General features: G+C 36.5%; 1 protein-coding gene across 1 annotated transcript in view; it reads left to right on the top strand.

Moving 5' to 3' along the window:
• Positions 1–16,193, top strand: part of HGF (hepatocyte growth factor) — a 57,425-nt gene that overhangs the window by 36,524 nt on the left and 4,708 nt on the right. Inside the window, exons 8-17 of the mRNA XM_071424019.1 lie at positions 611–785; positions 2,232–2,359; positions 3,765–3,867; positions 5,677–5,816; positions 7,842–7,880; positions 8,360–8,456; positions 11,184–11,258; positions 11,858–12,004; positions 12,679–12,785; positions 14,659–14,804. Of these exons, the coding sequence (XP_071280120.1) occupies positions 611–785; positions 2,232–2,359; positions 3,765–3,867; positions 5,677–5,816; positions 7,842–7,880; positions 8,360–8,456; positions 11,184–11,258; positions 11,858–12,004; positions 12,679–12,785; positions 14,659–14,804 (1,157 nt within the window). The remainder of the gene's footprint in view (positions 1–610; positions 786–2,231; positions 2,360–3,764; positions 3,868–5,676; positions 5,817–7,841; positions 7,881–8,359; positions 8,457–11,183; positions 11,259–11,857; positions 12,005–12,678; positions 12,786–14,658; positions 14,805–16,193) is intronic.

Raw genomic sequence — 16,193 nt, 5'->3', positions numbered from 1 at the left:
GGGTTTTTTTTTCCCTCTTTAACCATATGAGGCATAAAAAAACCAAACCAAAACAACATTCTAGAAGAATTTAGCACATTATCTTATAATAGTATCTATAGTTTTTTATTATTATTTTTTATCTGCATCTTTTTTTCCTGTGACATGATATTCTGGGAATTCTTTAGAGAAACCCAATTGTATTTTAATCCTACAAATATGTGTTACCATGTTTAATAGTGCACATGTGGGTGGTCGCTTAGTTTTTTAAAGCTGATGGAATGATATTTTCTGAACTTGAGAAAGTAATGAGGAATATCTTGTAACTTCCAATGGTACAGCATAGGCCAGGTGTTTCACACAAGAAAATATTGCAGACTCTTTGCATGCAAGTGGATAAGTTAGCATAAAGTCTGGCACTTATTTTGATTTTGGATTTTTGGTGGATGTTGTAAGTATGAAGAGGAGAAAATTATTCTATAATCACATTGGCAATTTCACCAATAAAACTGCAATTACCATGATTCAAACATCATGTAATCCATGACTCTATCAGTAATGTGGAGTTCAAACCTGACATCCTGAGCCATTCTTAAGAGAATGAAAGAGCCCTTCTTGTCTGGGTCTGCAGAGGAGAGCATGGTGAACAGCACAGAGGCGACAGCCGAGACCACAACGTGCGTCCGGGGACAGGGCGAGGGCTACCGTGGCACCGTCAGCACCATATGGAGTGGAGTGCAGTGCCAGAGGTGGGACTCCCAGTTTCCTCACCAGCACAACATCACTCCTGAGAACTTCAAATGCAAGTGAGTAGAGACTTGTGGGTATTATTACTGCAGTGGGAAAAGAGCTGAGTTTTAAAATGTTTAACAATTCATGCCACTGGGGCAGAGCACAGGGCTCTGTCCCTGCCCCTTGTTCTGATGCTTCCACTCTACCTGCTGAGGCTCAAAACCATTTGGGCCTGGGAAAATCAGTCCTTCAGATCTCAAAGGAATAGTTCTAGATGAACTTGTATGAAACCCTAGGGATTTTCATGAACCTCTCCTTCAAGCATCTATTCACCAATATGATCGTGAAGTGTCTGGATGCATTCCAGGCTGGGACCTGAATCCCAAGATGCTGTTACATTACCAATGGATTTTTTTCACGGAACTAAAAACGTCTTCAGAGCTTGATTGCCGACTTTAAATTAATTTGTCCTAAATACTACCTGAATGTAATCTTCTTTGAAATAATTAACATTCATAATATTTGAAAACACTTCTTTAATTTGTCACATTTTAAGTCCTTTTTCTGTCTCATTACTAAATATAGATGCATCAATAGGACTGCTTTTACTTGACTGACCACTGGTCATCAAACCTTTTTGTATGGTTCATAAACTCCCAAAGTGTGAATAATATACTAATTTTAGGCAGTACCTTAGTAATGCTCATTCAGTCCTTTTTTAACTAAGCCTAGAAGAAACCTTGCTGACCATGTTGGAGCCACAGCCCAGTATGCACAAAGTATCTTTATGGATGGGTAAATATCAGTAAGAATTACAGTATTAGGCCCATTCTTTCCATAGTCTGTTATCAGCAAGTGCTGCAGATGTAAAAAACACAGTGGAATATGGAGATGCACAGAACATGGCAACAACTGTCAGGAGACGGGGAAATAAAACTTACATTTAAGAGGTTTGAATATTTCATGCAAGCTGCAAAAGACATTTAAAGATATTCCCTTGTGACTAACTTACTTTTAAGGTAACAGCTGTATAGAACTTTGACATACACTTTTTTTATTTTCCACAGTTCAGCTTCTTAAGTGAGTTACTGATAGTCTAAAGCACTCTGTTTCTCCAAACTCAACAGAACCATTCAAAGTACCAGGAGTTTTAAGCACTTTGGTAATGTTTGTATTTAAAAGCACTTGTAATATATTGCAGGTGTATCCAATGTCAGTTGCATGCAAATTTTGATGGAGGATCCTGAATGAAAATATTGTTAATCTTCAAATGTAATCTCATATCCCATCAAAACATATGCTGAAAATGAATTTCCACAAACATATTCCTATTACAACTATTATTTTTTTTTCTGCACACTGCATTCTTACTGGCTCCTCATCTCCTTGCACTTGACACTGATCAGTAACACAGAGACCTGAATGAGCCTGTATTTTTGTTAATTCATGACAAAAAACAATGGACCATATTGGTGGGTTTAGGTTATCCCTGCTGCGAGGTAACATATTTATTTTTACAGGGATTTGAGGGAGAACTACTGCCGAAATCCAGATGGATCTGAATCACCCTGGTGCTTTACCACTGACCCAAACATCCGTATTGGTTATTGCTCCCAGATTCCTAAGTGTGATGTATCAAATGAACAAGGTAACAGAGGAAAGGGTGATAACAAGATTTCAAGTGAATGCCATACTGTTCCAAACATCAAGTAGACAGCCTTGAAAACTGGAGAAGTTGTGTCTGTATTACACCTATGTAACTCTGCTTTGCATTTATTGGCATGCTTGGGGTTCATTGTGGTGTAAACGAGATTCCTTTCTCACTTTATTTGTAATTCCAGCAGGGAAAGCTGCAGCAAAGATTTTATTGGACCTGATTTTTAGACAAGGCTTATCTATATATCTGCTCTACTGTCTTTACCTTTCTTAGTTTGAAAGGCCTTTTTCCACACCTGAGATGATTTCCTTGGTTCACAGTCTTTTTATGATTGCATATCAGGCTACCAAAAAGCAATTTTTTCCCCTTTTTATTTTCTTGCAAATGCCTCCTGGTCTAGAAGGGATTGATCCTCTGAGTTCTTACCTACCTCTTCCTGTGAGGTTCATTCTGAGTCTTCAGGCAAATGTTTTTCCCATGAGGTTTTGGTATTACTGTAAGGAGTAATGTTGCATCCTGAATGGATGTCAATCACAGCATAAACTGAGGCTAAGACCTCAGACCTATAACCCTACATCAGGCTGCATTAACGTCTCCATCTTTAAATTTTAGCCAATGTTACTGTAAATTTTAAAAAGTTGCAGTTGCAAGACTTATGTCAGAGAAAGGATTAAACTTTTGCATTCATTCTGTGTTTCTTGTAAAGTATCAATTATCCAAAAGTAAAAATACTGATGAATATGAAATTAAGTGCTTTATGCAAAATGTCTTTATAGTACTGATAATTTTAAACAATTCTCTTGAAAAGTCTCAAAAAGGCTTGTGATAAAAGCTTATGAATTAAACATGACTTCTGCTGGAGCGAACAAGCAAGTTTTTGAATTACATTAAAATTAAAGTCATGATGATTTTTTGATTTTGCTGAAGTACTTAAGTCTAGAATTATATACTGTTGCCAATATCTGAAAACTACACAAAGCTAAACCAAATGCCTATTCTTTTGTGGAAGGAGGAATAGAGGACAATTTTTTCTTGGTTTTGTATAAACTAGATTCTGACAACTTTTAGGATATTCTGTGTGGCCATTCTAAATTAGTCATAAACCAACTATTTATGAAAGAAATTTTCCAAGTCCATGTAAGTAAGGCAAAATTTAAAATACTGCTGTGTTGGGAATGAAGGTCTCAAACAGGAGATTATGTATGTAAATTTGAAAACTATTTCCATTTTTCTTCTGATCTGATTTATGCAATTGCCTTATTAATAGTGTCTAGCATTCGCTTCAAAGAACACTTGTCTTTAGTAATTTGGATTACTGATGGAAAGGAAGAGTTTTCTTCCTAATGTTGCACAATCACCCTCCACTTTTTTGTCTCATCCTTCTTTTTTTTTTCAGATTGTTATCGTGGCAATGGCAAGAGTTACATGGGGAATCTATCCAAGACAAGATTTGGGCTAACTTGCTCCACATGGGACAAAAATATTGAAGACTTACGTAGGTGTGTACATATGAAACAGAAAGAGATGGTTCAGTGAGTCCTGAATAAATACTGCCTCCAGATGGCAACTCTTTTTCATCTGCATTGATTCTAAAGTAGCCCCTTATGTCCTGGAGCTTTTAATATCTTTGTTTTCCTAACCTTTTTTTTTTTTTCCTTTTCTTTGTGTTTAAATATATTGCACAACATGACTTTTTTCAGGCTAACCAGTAATTGCAGGCTTTGGGATATTTCTTAGTGTTTAGTTAACTGGCCTATTTTACCCCATCCTTGTCCTTGAAAGTTTGCTACAATGAGACGATATCAGAAATAAGAGGAAATGGTTGTCTCATTAGCCTCATCTCATAGCTCATGCTGCTTCAAGGAGGAGATTGGACTTGAAACCACCTAATGTCCCTTGCAGCCTGAAATTGACTCTTTAGTCTACAATCTAGTGATACTGACATCAAATGCCAAGAAAAAGACCTGCAATGACTGTAGTTTATAATTACATTGGCTTCATATTCAAGTAGTAGAAATGGCAAATTAATTTATTTGTTGAAGTAAAATGAATTATCAGGACTACATATAACATAAGGGATTCATAAAATGTTTTGCTGTGTATGAGATATCACACACAGTGTGATATGTGTCTGTGATGAAAATAGTTTCTCCTTCATTTTCCTTTAGTTTCTCAAGCTGATGCAAATGTGTCAATATTAGCTTTGATACTTGCTGTAGAGCCACAGTGCTGAACATACAAGCCATTGTCCTTTGGGAGGACTGTGAAGGTCAGGAAGTCAGCCTTTAGGGAAGCTGAATTGCAAAAGGCAGATTTCAGTGGCCCTGTCTGGTATCATCAGCTGGACTACATGTGTTTCTTCCCAGAGATGGGGAGAGAGAGGATGCATATTCAGTGTGCTGCTCAGGGAAGGGAAGCAGAGGTTTAAGCTCATGCTGTCTGAGAAGCATGATAAGTCTTAGTTTGCTATGACTGAGGCAGTATAAACCTACTGGATGCTTGATGAAATTGTATTGATCTAATAGAGCACAGGTCAGCCTTTCTTTTCTACTACCACCCATTTTCCATCTAGGAACTCCTTTGAGGAGTTATCTGTCTCACTCCAACAGTTTCTCTGTTTTTGAGTCTTCTAGAGGCAGCATGAGTGGTTGGTTGTGAACTGAAGGAGCAGTACAGCTGTAACTAAAGAAGCCTGTATCCTTGTATCTGACAAGCCAGAAATAAACTTCTTCCTCTACTTCAGATTTTGGCCTCAAAATTTCACCTCCACAGTGCTTCACGTAGGCTTGCAGCTTAGATGACCTATCACTGTGGTTTGTCTGAGCCATTCATCTTTCTTGTTGCCTGCTGCTCATCCTTGCTTGCTTTCTTAGTTTGTCTTTCTTTTGCCTTTGATTCAGCTTTGTAGATACAATGCTCCCTTGTGCTGTTAACCTGCAGGAGAAGAAACCTGTGGTCCCCAAAGGAGTCTGCAGATTTTCTGCGGGCATCACAGGCCCTCTTTTAATCAGTGTAATGATCCCTCCTGAGGATAGCTAGAGATTTTATCTTCAGTGGGAGATCTAGAAGACTCCCAGCTTTCCAGTGGACACAGTGCTTAAAATACCAACCAGAGGAAAGTTGGACACAGATCCAGAAGATATTTGGGTCTCATCTTCCCTTTGATTTCAACCAGCCCTAAACCCTGACCTGTAGGCTTCTCAATCAGCTAATAATACAATGCGGAGCAAAGCAACATTTAACCTTTGAAAATTTGGGCTATAGTATAAAGCTTTTCAACACTTAGAATTATTTTTTTTTCCCTGTAGGCATATACAAATATTCAGAGAACCAGATGTTAGTAAACTGAAGAAAAACTATTGCCGCAATCCAGATGATGATTTTCACGGTCCCTGGTGTTACACAGATGATCCTCTTGTGCCCTGGGATTACTGCCCTATTTCTCGATGTGAGTACTCGGCACGCTGCTGGCACTGTCAGCTGTGCAGTCCCAGTGAAGCCACGGTGTCACAGGCCTGTGCACACCTTCCTATTGTCACTTGTGGCTGCAGAAAATGTGTGATTCTATCAAGAGTCAATTGTGCGTGACTGAGAAGGAGCAGACAGAAGCTGCTTGTGCAATATATGAACAAGGGGTTCTTTTCCTTGACCAGCTTGGAGATTTCAAGACTTATTTATGCATCAGGAGCACAAAGGGGCTATTACAGATGGTCAAACATTTTCCAACAGATCTAGCTATTGAGGGAGGGCTGGACGGAGACAAAGAATTGTCTAGCGGTCAGAATGCTGGCTGTGGCCTCAAGAAACCCAGGCAGAGTTATCTTCTGGGCTACAGGCTTCAGAGACTCTTTGTGTGATCTGTCTTTGTAACGTTAGGATAACTCACTATATATATGCTGAAGTGTATATGTGCTATAGAGATTAGATTCTGCTTTCGGATGTTTATGGGATGATTTAATTCCTGGCAAGAATTAGGAAAATCATGCCTCCAAAGCTGAATGTTTAAATCTAAATAGCTTAAATAAACAGAATTAAGAATCCTAGGGAATTCAGCAATAAACTGATGACATGTAGAAAAAGATAGTTTTATGCTGAAAAATGTGTAATTCACATTTATGTTCAAAATCTTTCTCTTCAACTCTTATTTCTAAGTTATTCTGTGGCATATCCTGGGAGAACACTTACATGGTAAATCAGGCTTTTGAATTCATGTCTGTGATCTCTAGAGGTTAAGGATAATGTTACACTCATTCCTGGAGGCAATCTACTGCATTTCCTCATAGCCTAAACTCCAGCATCTCTAAAAAGTGGTATTTGAAGTCTCAGGTGATATTTTGGCATATATATGAAGTGTAAACAAAACTTTGCAAAAGGTTATTTGTGTCAATGTAAATGAAGAATAGCTGAACGAATATACTTCTTATTCACTTATTCTGAGTTCATTATTTGGATCCATGAATTCCTAAGATGTATTCTCAGCAAACATTTGTAGGGCATCCAGAACTGGGGAGTAGTACATTTCTGCAATCAAACACCAGAGTGGGAATATGCCAGTTTAACAGTTGTAACTCATGTGGACTAGTATTACACTACTGTATAAATATATATGCACATGCATACAGTTATACATAGAAACATAGACATAGAAAACATGTATGTATGTACATATATGCATCCATATATACGCATGCATATATGCATTTGTGTATACATGCAGAAATTTCACTATGGATACAACAGCATCTTATATATATGAATATACCTCTGTGTGTGTGGTATATCTATATATTCACACATATATTTTCTTAATGATGGAAATCTATTTGGAGGAGACTGTTTAAATTTTCCTTGGGCAACTTTTCAGAAGCTACCCCTGTACCTCTAGCTTATAATGCTGGGTCACTCTGTATGTGTCACTGAAGGTAAACATTTAGAAACAAGTTTAAGCAAACTTGTAACTATTTCTTTAATTAGACTAGATGGAAGTACTGAACCAGATTTTGGGAATCACGTTTTGATAAGTTTTTGCTGATAGGGACCTAAAATGTCTTTCAAAGTTTTTTAAGGAATTGAAAATTTCTTTCAGTCTTCTATGGATTTAATCACATGATTTCTGTAGTTCATGAAAGCTTATATAAAAGTCATAACTTCATTTTCAGCATTTGCTTGTTTGAATGAAACATGTAAATTGAACATGATAGGCAGCCTGATGTCTTCAGAATTCAGCCAAGAAGAAAAATGCTTGACATCCCTGCTCCAAAATTTTTCTTTCTTATTTCATTCTATTGGAGTAAAATTCTGCCCCCTTGTTAAGTGTTACTGAATACTGCTTTTGCAGTGTACTGAAGAAGTCATTGAAGTTTAAAACTTTCTGAACCATTAAACTTAAACATATGTCATTTGATGTTGAAATGTAGTCAATTTTTAAATGTATTTTAATTTTGTATTATGGCTATCTTGTGTGTCTGTCTAGGTGAAGGTGATACAACTCCTACTACAACCAGCTTGGATGGTAAGTTTGTGTATGAACTGTGCAGTGCATGACTATCCTCTAAATCTAGACATTTCTTTCCAATTGGGAATTTTTATTTACTAATAAAAATTAGTAAAGTTATAAAAAACCCACCATGCAAACTGAGAAAAAGTAATTTTACTAGAGAAAAATGGGGAATAGCTTTGTTATACTCCTTTATCTATTCTCACCGTCATGTCTTGCCAGTGGTGAGATTTGGTAATGAGCTTCAATGTTTGCTTTTTAACTATGTAAATCTCAAAACCCTATTTAAATTTATGTATTTTATATTCCCTATGGATATTTAAATAGACCTACTCAGCTTCACTGGGGTAGTTTTGATGGCCTAGAAATATATTTCATTAGCACAGGAAAGTTAATACATAATAAATATTGACCTTCTTGTGGTCCTTATGTGCAACTGTGCAGGTTTCCTACCACTGCTTTTAGTAAAATGTGATCTCTGGACCTGCTTTCAGATACTGCCATTCCTTGTGCCTCAACAAAACATTTGAGAGTTGTAAATGGAATCCCAACACAAACTAACGAAGGATGGGTGGTTAGTTTGACGTACAGGTAACTATCACTTTGATTAGAAGGGCAATACAACTAACTACTAGGATATTTGTTTTAGAATTGTAGAAAATGTTGACCATAATAACAATAAAAGAATATTTCTACATTGCAGTTAAGTTCTGTAAAAGCAGAAAATTAGCATTCCTCTGATGTCAGGTGATGCCACAGTATTCACTCTGCAGTGAAATACTTTATATGTTCATTATAGCTAACTTACACACATGAACCTGCAAAGCATTCATAGTCTTCTGTTCTTCCACTTAGCTATAGCAGACCTTTTCATAACACTGGCTTCACATTCAGCATTAAAGTGGTTATTTTAGAGACTGATGGAAAAGAATTGAATTTCAGATCAATATTTTCACTTTGATGGCAAAGCATTTATTTGTGAAGCATAAGATTCAGGATTTATATCTGTGTCAAAGAAAGCTTTCCCTTATGTCATTGCATGGAATTAAAATTTATTTGGTATTAAAAAATAAATAAGTAGGAGCTATAAGGAAATCCTTTTCATTCTGTAAAACAAGACCCTGACATGTACAACTTGTGTATAACACATGTATTGTATTATGGCAGATCTTTGCTGCTGTGTAAAAGCCAGAACACAGAATGGCTGTTTCCTATGCTCTTTACTCTGGTTCATAACTCATCAGCTGGAAGTGTGAATCATTAATTTATAACAGGATATATCTCATGCATCAGCCCTGCTTCTTCTATCATGAAAAATAAAAGTTAAAAAAAAAAGGCTTTGTTTGCTGGGCCAGACTAAAGGGAAGCTCAATTCTATTAGCTTATTATTCATCATCTCATTTAAAACTATGTTGTAAAAGAGGTATTAAATGAAAAATGGAAGTTAAGGAAAAGATAAAAAATACATTCTCTACATCTCTTCATAGCTAGAGAAGTTCATGTAGGGGGGTGGGATCTTCCCATCCCTGTAACCTTGGCATTGTATGAGATCCATCAGATCAAAACCTCTTTGGGAGTGTATCGGATGGTTCAGAAAGACACTCCTAGAAGAAGACCACTATATTCCTTGACCAAATAATCAGATTGGTGGGCTAAATCTTCCCCTGGAAAAGTTAATCTTTGCACTGCTTTAAAAGTAGCCTTGATATTTGATGAACTTTTAGGCAGGTAAGGTGAATTACATCTGGGTGTCTAAAATTGAAATAGCTATTGTTAGGGTAGTTGAACCTGGATTTTCTGCTATGCAATAAAATTCCATGAAACATGAGTGCTTAAATGATTGCAGATCCTTTTATGAATAAGGGATTCCTGGAATACTCCAGCAGCAAAATCTATCTTGAAGTATTACATATGGGCATAAAAATGTAGTTGTATTTTGTATTGTTACCAAGGAAGCAAATAGAATATTGTCTGAAACAAAATCTTAATGACATTTGATCTTTCTGCAAGAAAGTCTAACTGTATACTCCAAAATGGAATTGCTGTGTCTGAATGGTGAAGGCCCAGTGAAACTTAGAAGCTATTCATATTTGGTAAAAAAAGCCCATCTCTAAATCTTAAATTGTTCAATAAAATTTTCATGGATATCCAATTCAGATTCTGTAATCAAATGTTTTTAAGTGTATTTAAATGGATTTCATCTGCTTCATGGAATCAGCTCTGAATTTGGCCCATATTTAAGTGAAGTATTAACCTTTCTATGTGTACTAATGAATCTTCTAATGCAGATGATGAAATTCTGTATAAAACCACAAGTGATGCAAACTTAATATGGAAGAACATAGCTATACTCCTGACTGTGATATTTTTATAATAAAACAAGCTAGAACCTACATTTTAGAATACTCCAGCCTTTTGGACCAGATATTTTGCTCCTCAACCAAAATATGATTAAAAAAAAAGTCAAAGCTCTGTGTTATCCTGCTGTCTGTGAACTCCATATATAGTCTGGTATCCATCCAGTAGTTCTTTGCAAAGCTTTGAACATTTGTGTGATTTGAATTTATAAATTGTGAGATTTTAAGCTTTTCCCAAATTGCTGACAATTCTGATTCACTTTCCAAAGAGCTACAGAAAATAAATGTGATTTTGGAGGCACAAAGAAGGAAAGAAACTAATTAATCTACATTCCACAGTATTTTTTTTTAAAGAACTGTCATGCTTAATTGCTTTAATTTTACTTGATATATTATGCTTCAGGTTTTCTATAATCACATGTAGGATGTCATACACTGCAGATTGTTTCCAACTGAAGTATGTGGGGACACAAATCTCCTAGGGGTTGTAATCAAATAGGAACTCTGCACCTTGAGGTCAATGCTTTGAATAATACTTACATGAATAATGACCAAAAGTTGTTTACATCTGGTGGCAGTCTGGGGACTTGCTTGAAAGTTTCAATCCAGTTCTTGTTACAAAGAATTGGCCCCTTTTTTTTTTTTTAATTTTAAATTAGGTGTCTTATTACAAATTCAGCTTTGAAACCACTAAATGAACAGAGTAACTGAATTTGTCTTTCTTTCTGGTTTTTTGCACATTGGAGTAAAGCTCTGCAAAGTCATGTTACTGTAAGTGTTGAAACTTTGGAGCAAAGGGACAGAGACAAGTTTTTGAATGTTGTCAGTCTGCCGCTTTTCACCAGCAAACGTGTGGGGAACAAAACATTCTTTTAACTTCTTGACTATGTAGAAACTAATATTAGTGGGTGGGTTTTTTTTGTTTTTTTAAAAATCTTTTTCCTTTTCTTTTTTTCTCCAGGAATAAGCATATCTGTGGTGGTACTTTGATAAAAGAAGAGTGGGTTCTTACAGCAAGGCAGTGTTTCCCTTCTCGGTACAGTAGTCTGGAACTTTGCAATATTAAAATCCATCTATTTTCAGGAACTTATCAGCATAATGCTTCTTCAACTTGAATGCAGCAGTTTTTCCTCCTGTTTGGCTTTAACACTGCTTTTCTGATATAAAAGGCCTGTGGGACCTTGCTATTTTCTGTTTTTATTGCTGTAAATCTAAATAGCCCTGGCTATTTTACATAGAAGCATAAATAGATTTTCCAAGTGTCATGGTTAGGCAATTGCCTTTTTATGAGAATAATCTCATGCTTCTGCTTAACTGGACAAAATAAAATAGAAAACTTGGGTAAATCTAAAAAAGTTCAAAGGTTCATACTGTCCAAGGATCTGAATGTTTGGATACTGTTATGAAAAATAAAAAAAATTGATTTTAGTAACAGTTAAAGATAAAATTATGTAATGGCTTCAGGCCAAAACCTTACATCCAAACATGTTGATTTTGGAATAGCAGTTGGCAGCATGAAGCCATTTCTGCTAAGGAGCATTAGTTAAGATCTTCCAGCATAATCATATTAAGCAGAGTTTTTTAGTTATTTTATTATACAGTCAGCAAAATCACAACCGACTTTGCCTCATTTAGGTACAAAGATTTGAAAGACTACAAAGCCTGGCTTGGAGTCCATAATATCAAAGGAAAGGGAGAGGAGAAGCGCAAACAAGTCCGGAACATCTCCCAGTTGGTATATGGCCCTGCAGGGTCGGATTTGGTCTTACTTAAACTTAGCAGGTTAGTAGCTGTTATAGTGAATTTACATCTCTTTGCTTTCATCTGCTGGGTGAGATTCTTCCTAAATGAGATTTGCAAGTTCATTGCTCTGCTATCTCCAGTACTACAGTTGCTGTCTCCATGGGGTAAACTTCCAACTGAAAGAAATTTTATTTGATACATGCAGAAATGCAGGTCCATCAATGTTACTCAGAAAACAGATGTCACTCCTGTGAAATCATACCTACATTATTCTTCCTGTTAACCATGTTGGGAGATTTAAAGAAAACCCACTAAGTACCCACATGGACTAGTATATGGTTTTAATTTATAGAATAAGCACCAGATTGTAGCTGAGATCCTTGCGTATATACAAGCTTTCAAAATTTCTCCATATGAATAAACCTATATATCCAAATGAAATGCCATCACTACTTACTTTTAAGATTAAAACCCAAGTTAAATTGCATAAAAGTGGTGACAGCATCTCAAGAATTTTTTGACAGTTGGCAGCTGTAGTACAAAAAATAGGTAGAAGAATCCATCATATTCTTCAGAAACAGAAAATGAAAGGAAAAGAATTGGCACAGTTTTAAATTGCTGTGGTCTATAATAGACTTAATGTAATTTTAAAAACACAGTTCAGAAGGTTAAGTAAAATCCATTATATCTATTTATTTTTTTCTTCATTTCAGACCTGCTATATTGACAAATTTTGTAGAAATAATCCGCTTGCCCATTTCTGGATGTACCATTCCAGAGAAGACCAGCTGCAGTGTTTATGGATGGGGATACACTGGATGTAAGAAACTATTTTTAAAAACTAAATGAATACGTTGACAACTTACTTCCTCTTGTCATTATAGGTGAGGCTGCGGGTATGGCCTGATGCCACGGTTGTCCAACACTTCTTGTTAAAAAATAGAGTTTGTTTTTTTTTTTTTTAGTTTGTAAATCTCTGAGCCTTTTATCCAACTTAATTTAACATGAAATATTTTCCACTAGTCTCTCCTTTTTTGTTGTTATTTCAGGGACAGGCAAAATGATTCAAACATTTTGAGGAGTGAATTAGAGAAAAATACTATTCCACGTGTTAAAAAAAATAGCAAAATTTCTCTGCAGAATATTAACAGGGTTTTTTGACAAATCTTTGTTCATCTACTTGAGCAGTCTCTTTCTGTAATACAAAGCAGGGCCCTGTGGAAAAACTAATACAGAAACATGTAATCAAAGACTTTATTAATATACACAATAACAGTGAAATAGGGACGCACAGGCAACCCTAAGTCTGGCATTTCCTAACTTTTGAGTACTTGACTTTGCAACCTTTCTAATGTTTATTGAACACAGTTTTGTGTGAAGAAAATACAAATATGTGGGAGAACAGACATTTATTTAGTCTAGTAAATGCTATATCTGGCTAATTATGTGTTGATAAAAAGTTAATAGCTGCCAGTTGACAATAATTACTCCAATATTTACTGTGCTCAAATGTTGTTTTGCCACAGACCCTGAGTAAGCAGCAGCAATATACTCACACTGTCCTGGAAGCAGAGCAGAAGCTAGGCTGGAATTCTGAGGCTGTCTTCCTTGTAGCCACTACTCTGCCATTTCTTTGTGGGTGGCAATTAATCTGTACCAGCCCTCTCCCAAATGACTGCCTTTGATGTTCCCAGCATGTCCATATTAGCCATCCTCTGGGGGCATCGGCTGTCTGGGGGACAGGGACATCAGGCTGGAGCACAGCACAGCATCACAGGAAAGCTTAGCTAAAGACAACTGATAAGGAATTTGCAATGTTGTGGAGTTATGTAATACAGTAAATACATAACATCTGTCATCCAAGGACTTTGTACTATATTTTTTGCACTACTTTATATAATCCTCACAGTATCCCGGTCAGGGAACGAAGAAGTGTTACATCCATTTTTTTTTAAGAAAACAGGATTATAAGTCAGTGGAGGGCAAGCTTGGCATTTTCTTTTGATGGCTGTGCAGAGAATGGGCAGGTCCAGACCCTTTATTTATCTTTGCAGCTTGTACAGGCTCGTCTTTCGACATGTAGAACAAGAGTAAGCTCCACAGGGCTCCTGCTTCCTGACCTTCACACTGATGAATGGAGATTGCACAAGGCTGTGGCTCTGCCCTTGCAGGCACAAAGTCATTCAGGGTAGCTGAGCCAGCACAGATTGAGAAAAACTCCACTCTGCTACAGTATTTTTCAAGTCACACATCCTTCCCTAGGCCATGGCAGGCACTGTTACACATTAACTCATGTTTAAGGCAGGGAGCAGAATCCTCCCTCCACTGATGGGAGTGATAACATTTTCAGGCTCTTTTTCTGATTTCTTTGATGCCTGGGCAATCTGGTGGTGAGCTGTAGAGTAAGCCCAGTTACAAAGCCCTTTATTCTAGTACTAAAAAACTTATCCAGATATTCTCAGAGAACTAAACAGACATGAAAACAAAACAAATGTCTGGCAAATCCCATTTTCAGAAAATATAAGAAATCCAAAATACAAAAGCATGATAACAGTAGGGATAGACAAAAACGTGAGTTTTGGAGAGAAAGTAAAATAACTGAAATTACATTAATAAGTTTATGTGGACTGTATCTGGAAACACTTTCTTTCCCCTAAAATACAATAAAATTTTTATTTTCTTTTCAATTGTAGTAGTTAACTATGATGGCCTTCTCCAAGTAGCAAACCTGTTTATTTTGGGAAATGAGAAATGCAACCAATATCTCAAAGGAAAGATTACTGTGAATGAGTCTGAAATCTGTGCTGTGGCTGAAACCGTAGGTGCTGGGCCTTGCGAGGTAAATATTGCATTTCCTAATACATTTTTAGGACCCTGACTATTTCTTTCCCAAAAATAAATTACTGGAGGTTTTTAAACTTATTCTCATTGCACTAAACTTTTGCATTGGAAAATTATTTGTGTTACAAGTCTTCTATTTTATGTCAGAGTGCAGAAATTACTTTGATTTCACTACCACACCATTGAAAGACTTACAGGAATCTTATATCTACTCATACACTATTACACTACACTAGACTGAGGCAAACTTGTGCTCTGTATACTAAGGACAAAGGTGCCTCTGTGGTAGCAATGGCTGTATGTTTTGATTGAGTAGAAATCAAAGGCTGGAGCAAATTTACATCCTTATTTAGATGAGGCATTGCATGCAAAATACATAACAGTCAGTACTCAACAGAGGTGATAAAGTAATGAGGGAAGGAGAAAAGTCCAGAAATGTACTGAGGTTTTTATGAGTCAGAAGGCTGGAGTATTTTGCTCTCCTGAGCCTGAGCAACATATTGATGAGGACAGGAGAACCACTTCAGTGATCAAGTAGTTTGGTACAGTTGTTTTGCTTAGCACTACTTTTGATGATGGAGAAAAGACATCTGAGGAGAAAAGCTGTAAATAATTTATTACAGGAAGATATAATATTTTTTTTGATGGAAAATCTGACTGTGGATATCTAGAAGGAGGGAAGTCATGAACATTATTAAGTATTTATTATCTGAAATAGGATTGTTGATTTCCTAATACCAATGTTAACTGTGTAATAAAATTTTCCCTACCCAAGGGTACTACCAAACCATGGGGAAAAGAGGTCATCTTCATAAAGCTGAGGCCTCTTCCATTTGTTATTAATAATCTATGGGATCATTTTTTGTTGCAAAGTATTTCTTCAAAATAAAATGTTTAATTGTAAATGAGGTCTTAGACTTGTCAAGACTTATAAATGAAACATCTGCATGGGAGTCTGCTGGGGATCCTGCACTTGGTTTTCCCCTGCAAGAAGAAATGGAATGAATTAATATTAGCAATCAGTCTTAATCACTGAGCAGTTTCCTGCTCCCTAAGTTCTCCTTTGAAGCTACTTTCCTCAGCAGAGAACAGGCAGAGGAACAAAATCAGATTGGCAGGTGAAACTCCACTCCTGAAAGTGTTTTATGAGCAGCTCTGATGGCTCTGACATAGTTCATTGTTCATGTGGGAACTAGTCTGCCGTCAGTCAGAAAAAATCCCAAACCAAATAAAGGTCAAGCATTGTTGTTTCTCTGGTGATCCAGAGAGAATGCAATGCTAATTGTCAGCTTTCCTTTTTTTAAACAATAACTCACTGTCTGATATGAGAATTTACTGTCTAGTTTTGCAGCAAGTTTGCAGGGTCCAGTCTACCTTTAGCCTGGGT

This window comes from Agelaius tricolor, unplaced genomic scaffold (assembly GCF_023055355.1).
Source record: "Agelaius tricolor isolate 1412-34295 unplaced genomic scaffold, bAgeTri1.0.p SCAF_3, whole genome shotgun sequence".
NCBI classification, from domain to species: domain Eukaryota; kingdom Metazoa; phylum Chordata; class Aves; order Passeriformes; family Icteridae; genus Agelaius; species Agelaius tricolor.
This window is presented reverse-complemented; position numbering and strand designations above follow the sequence as displayed.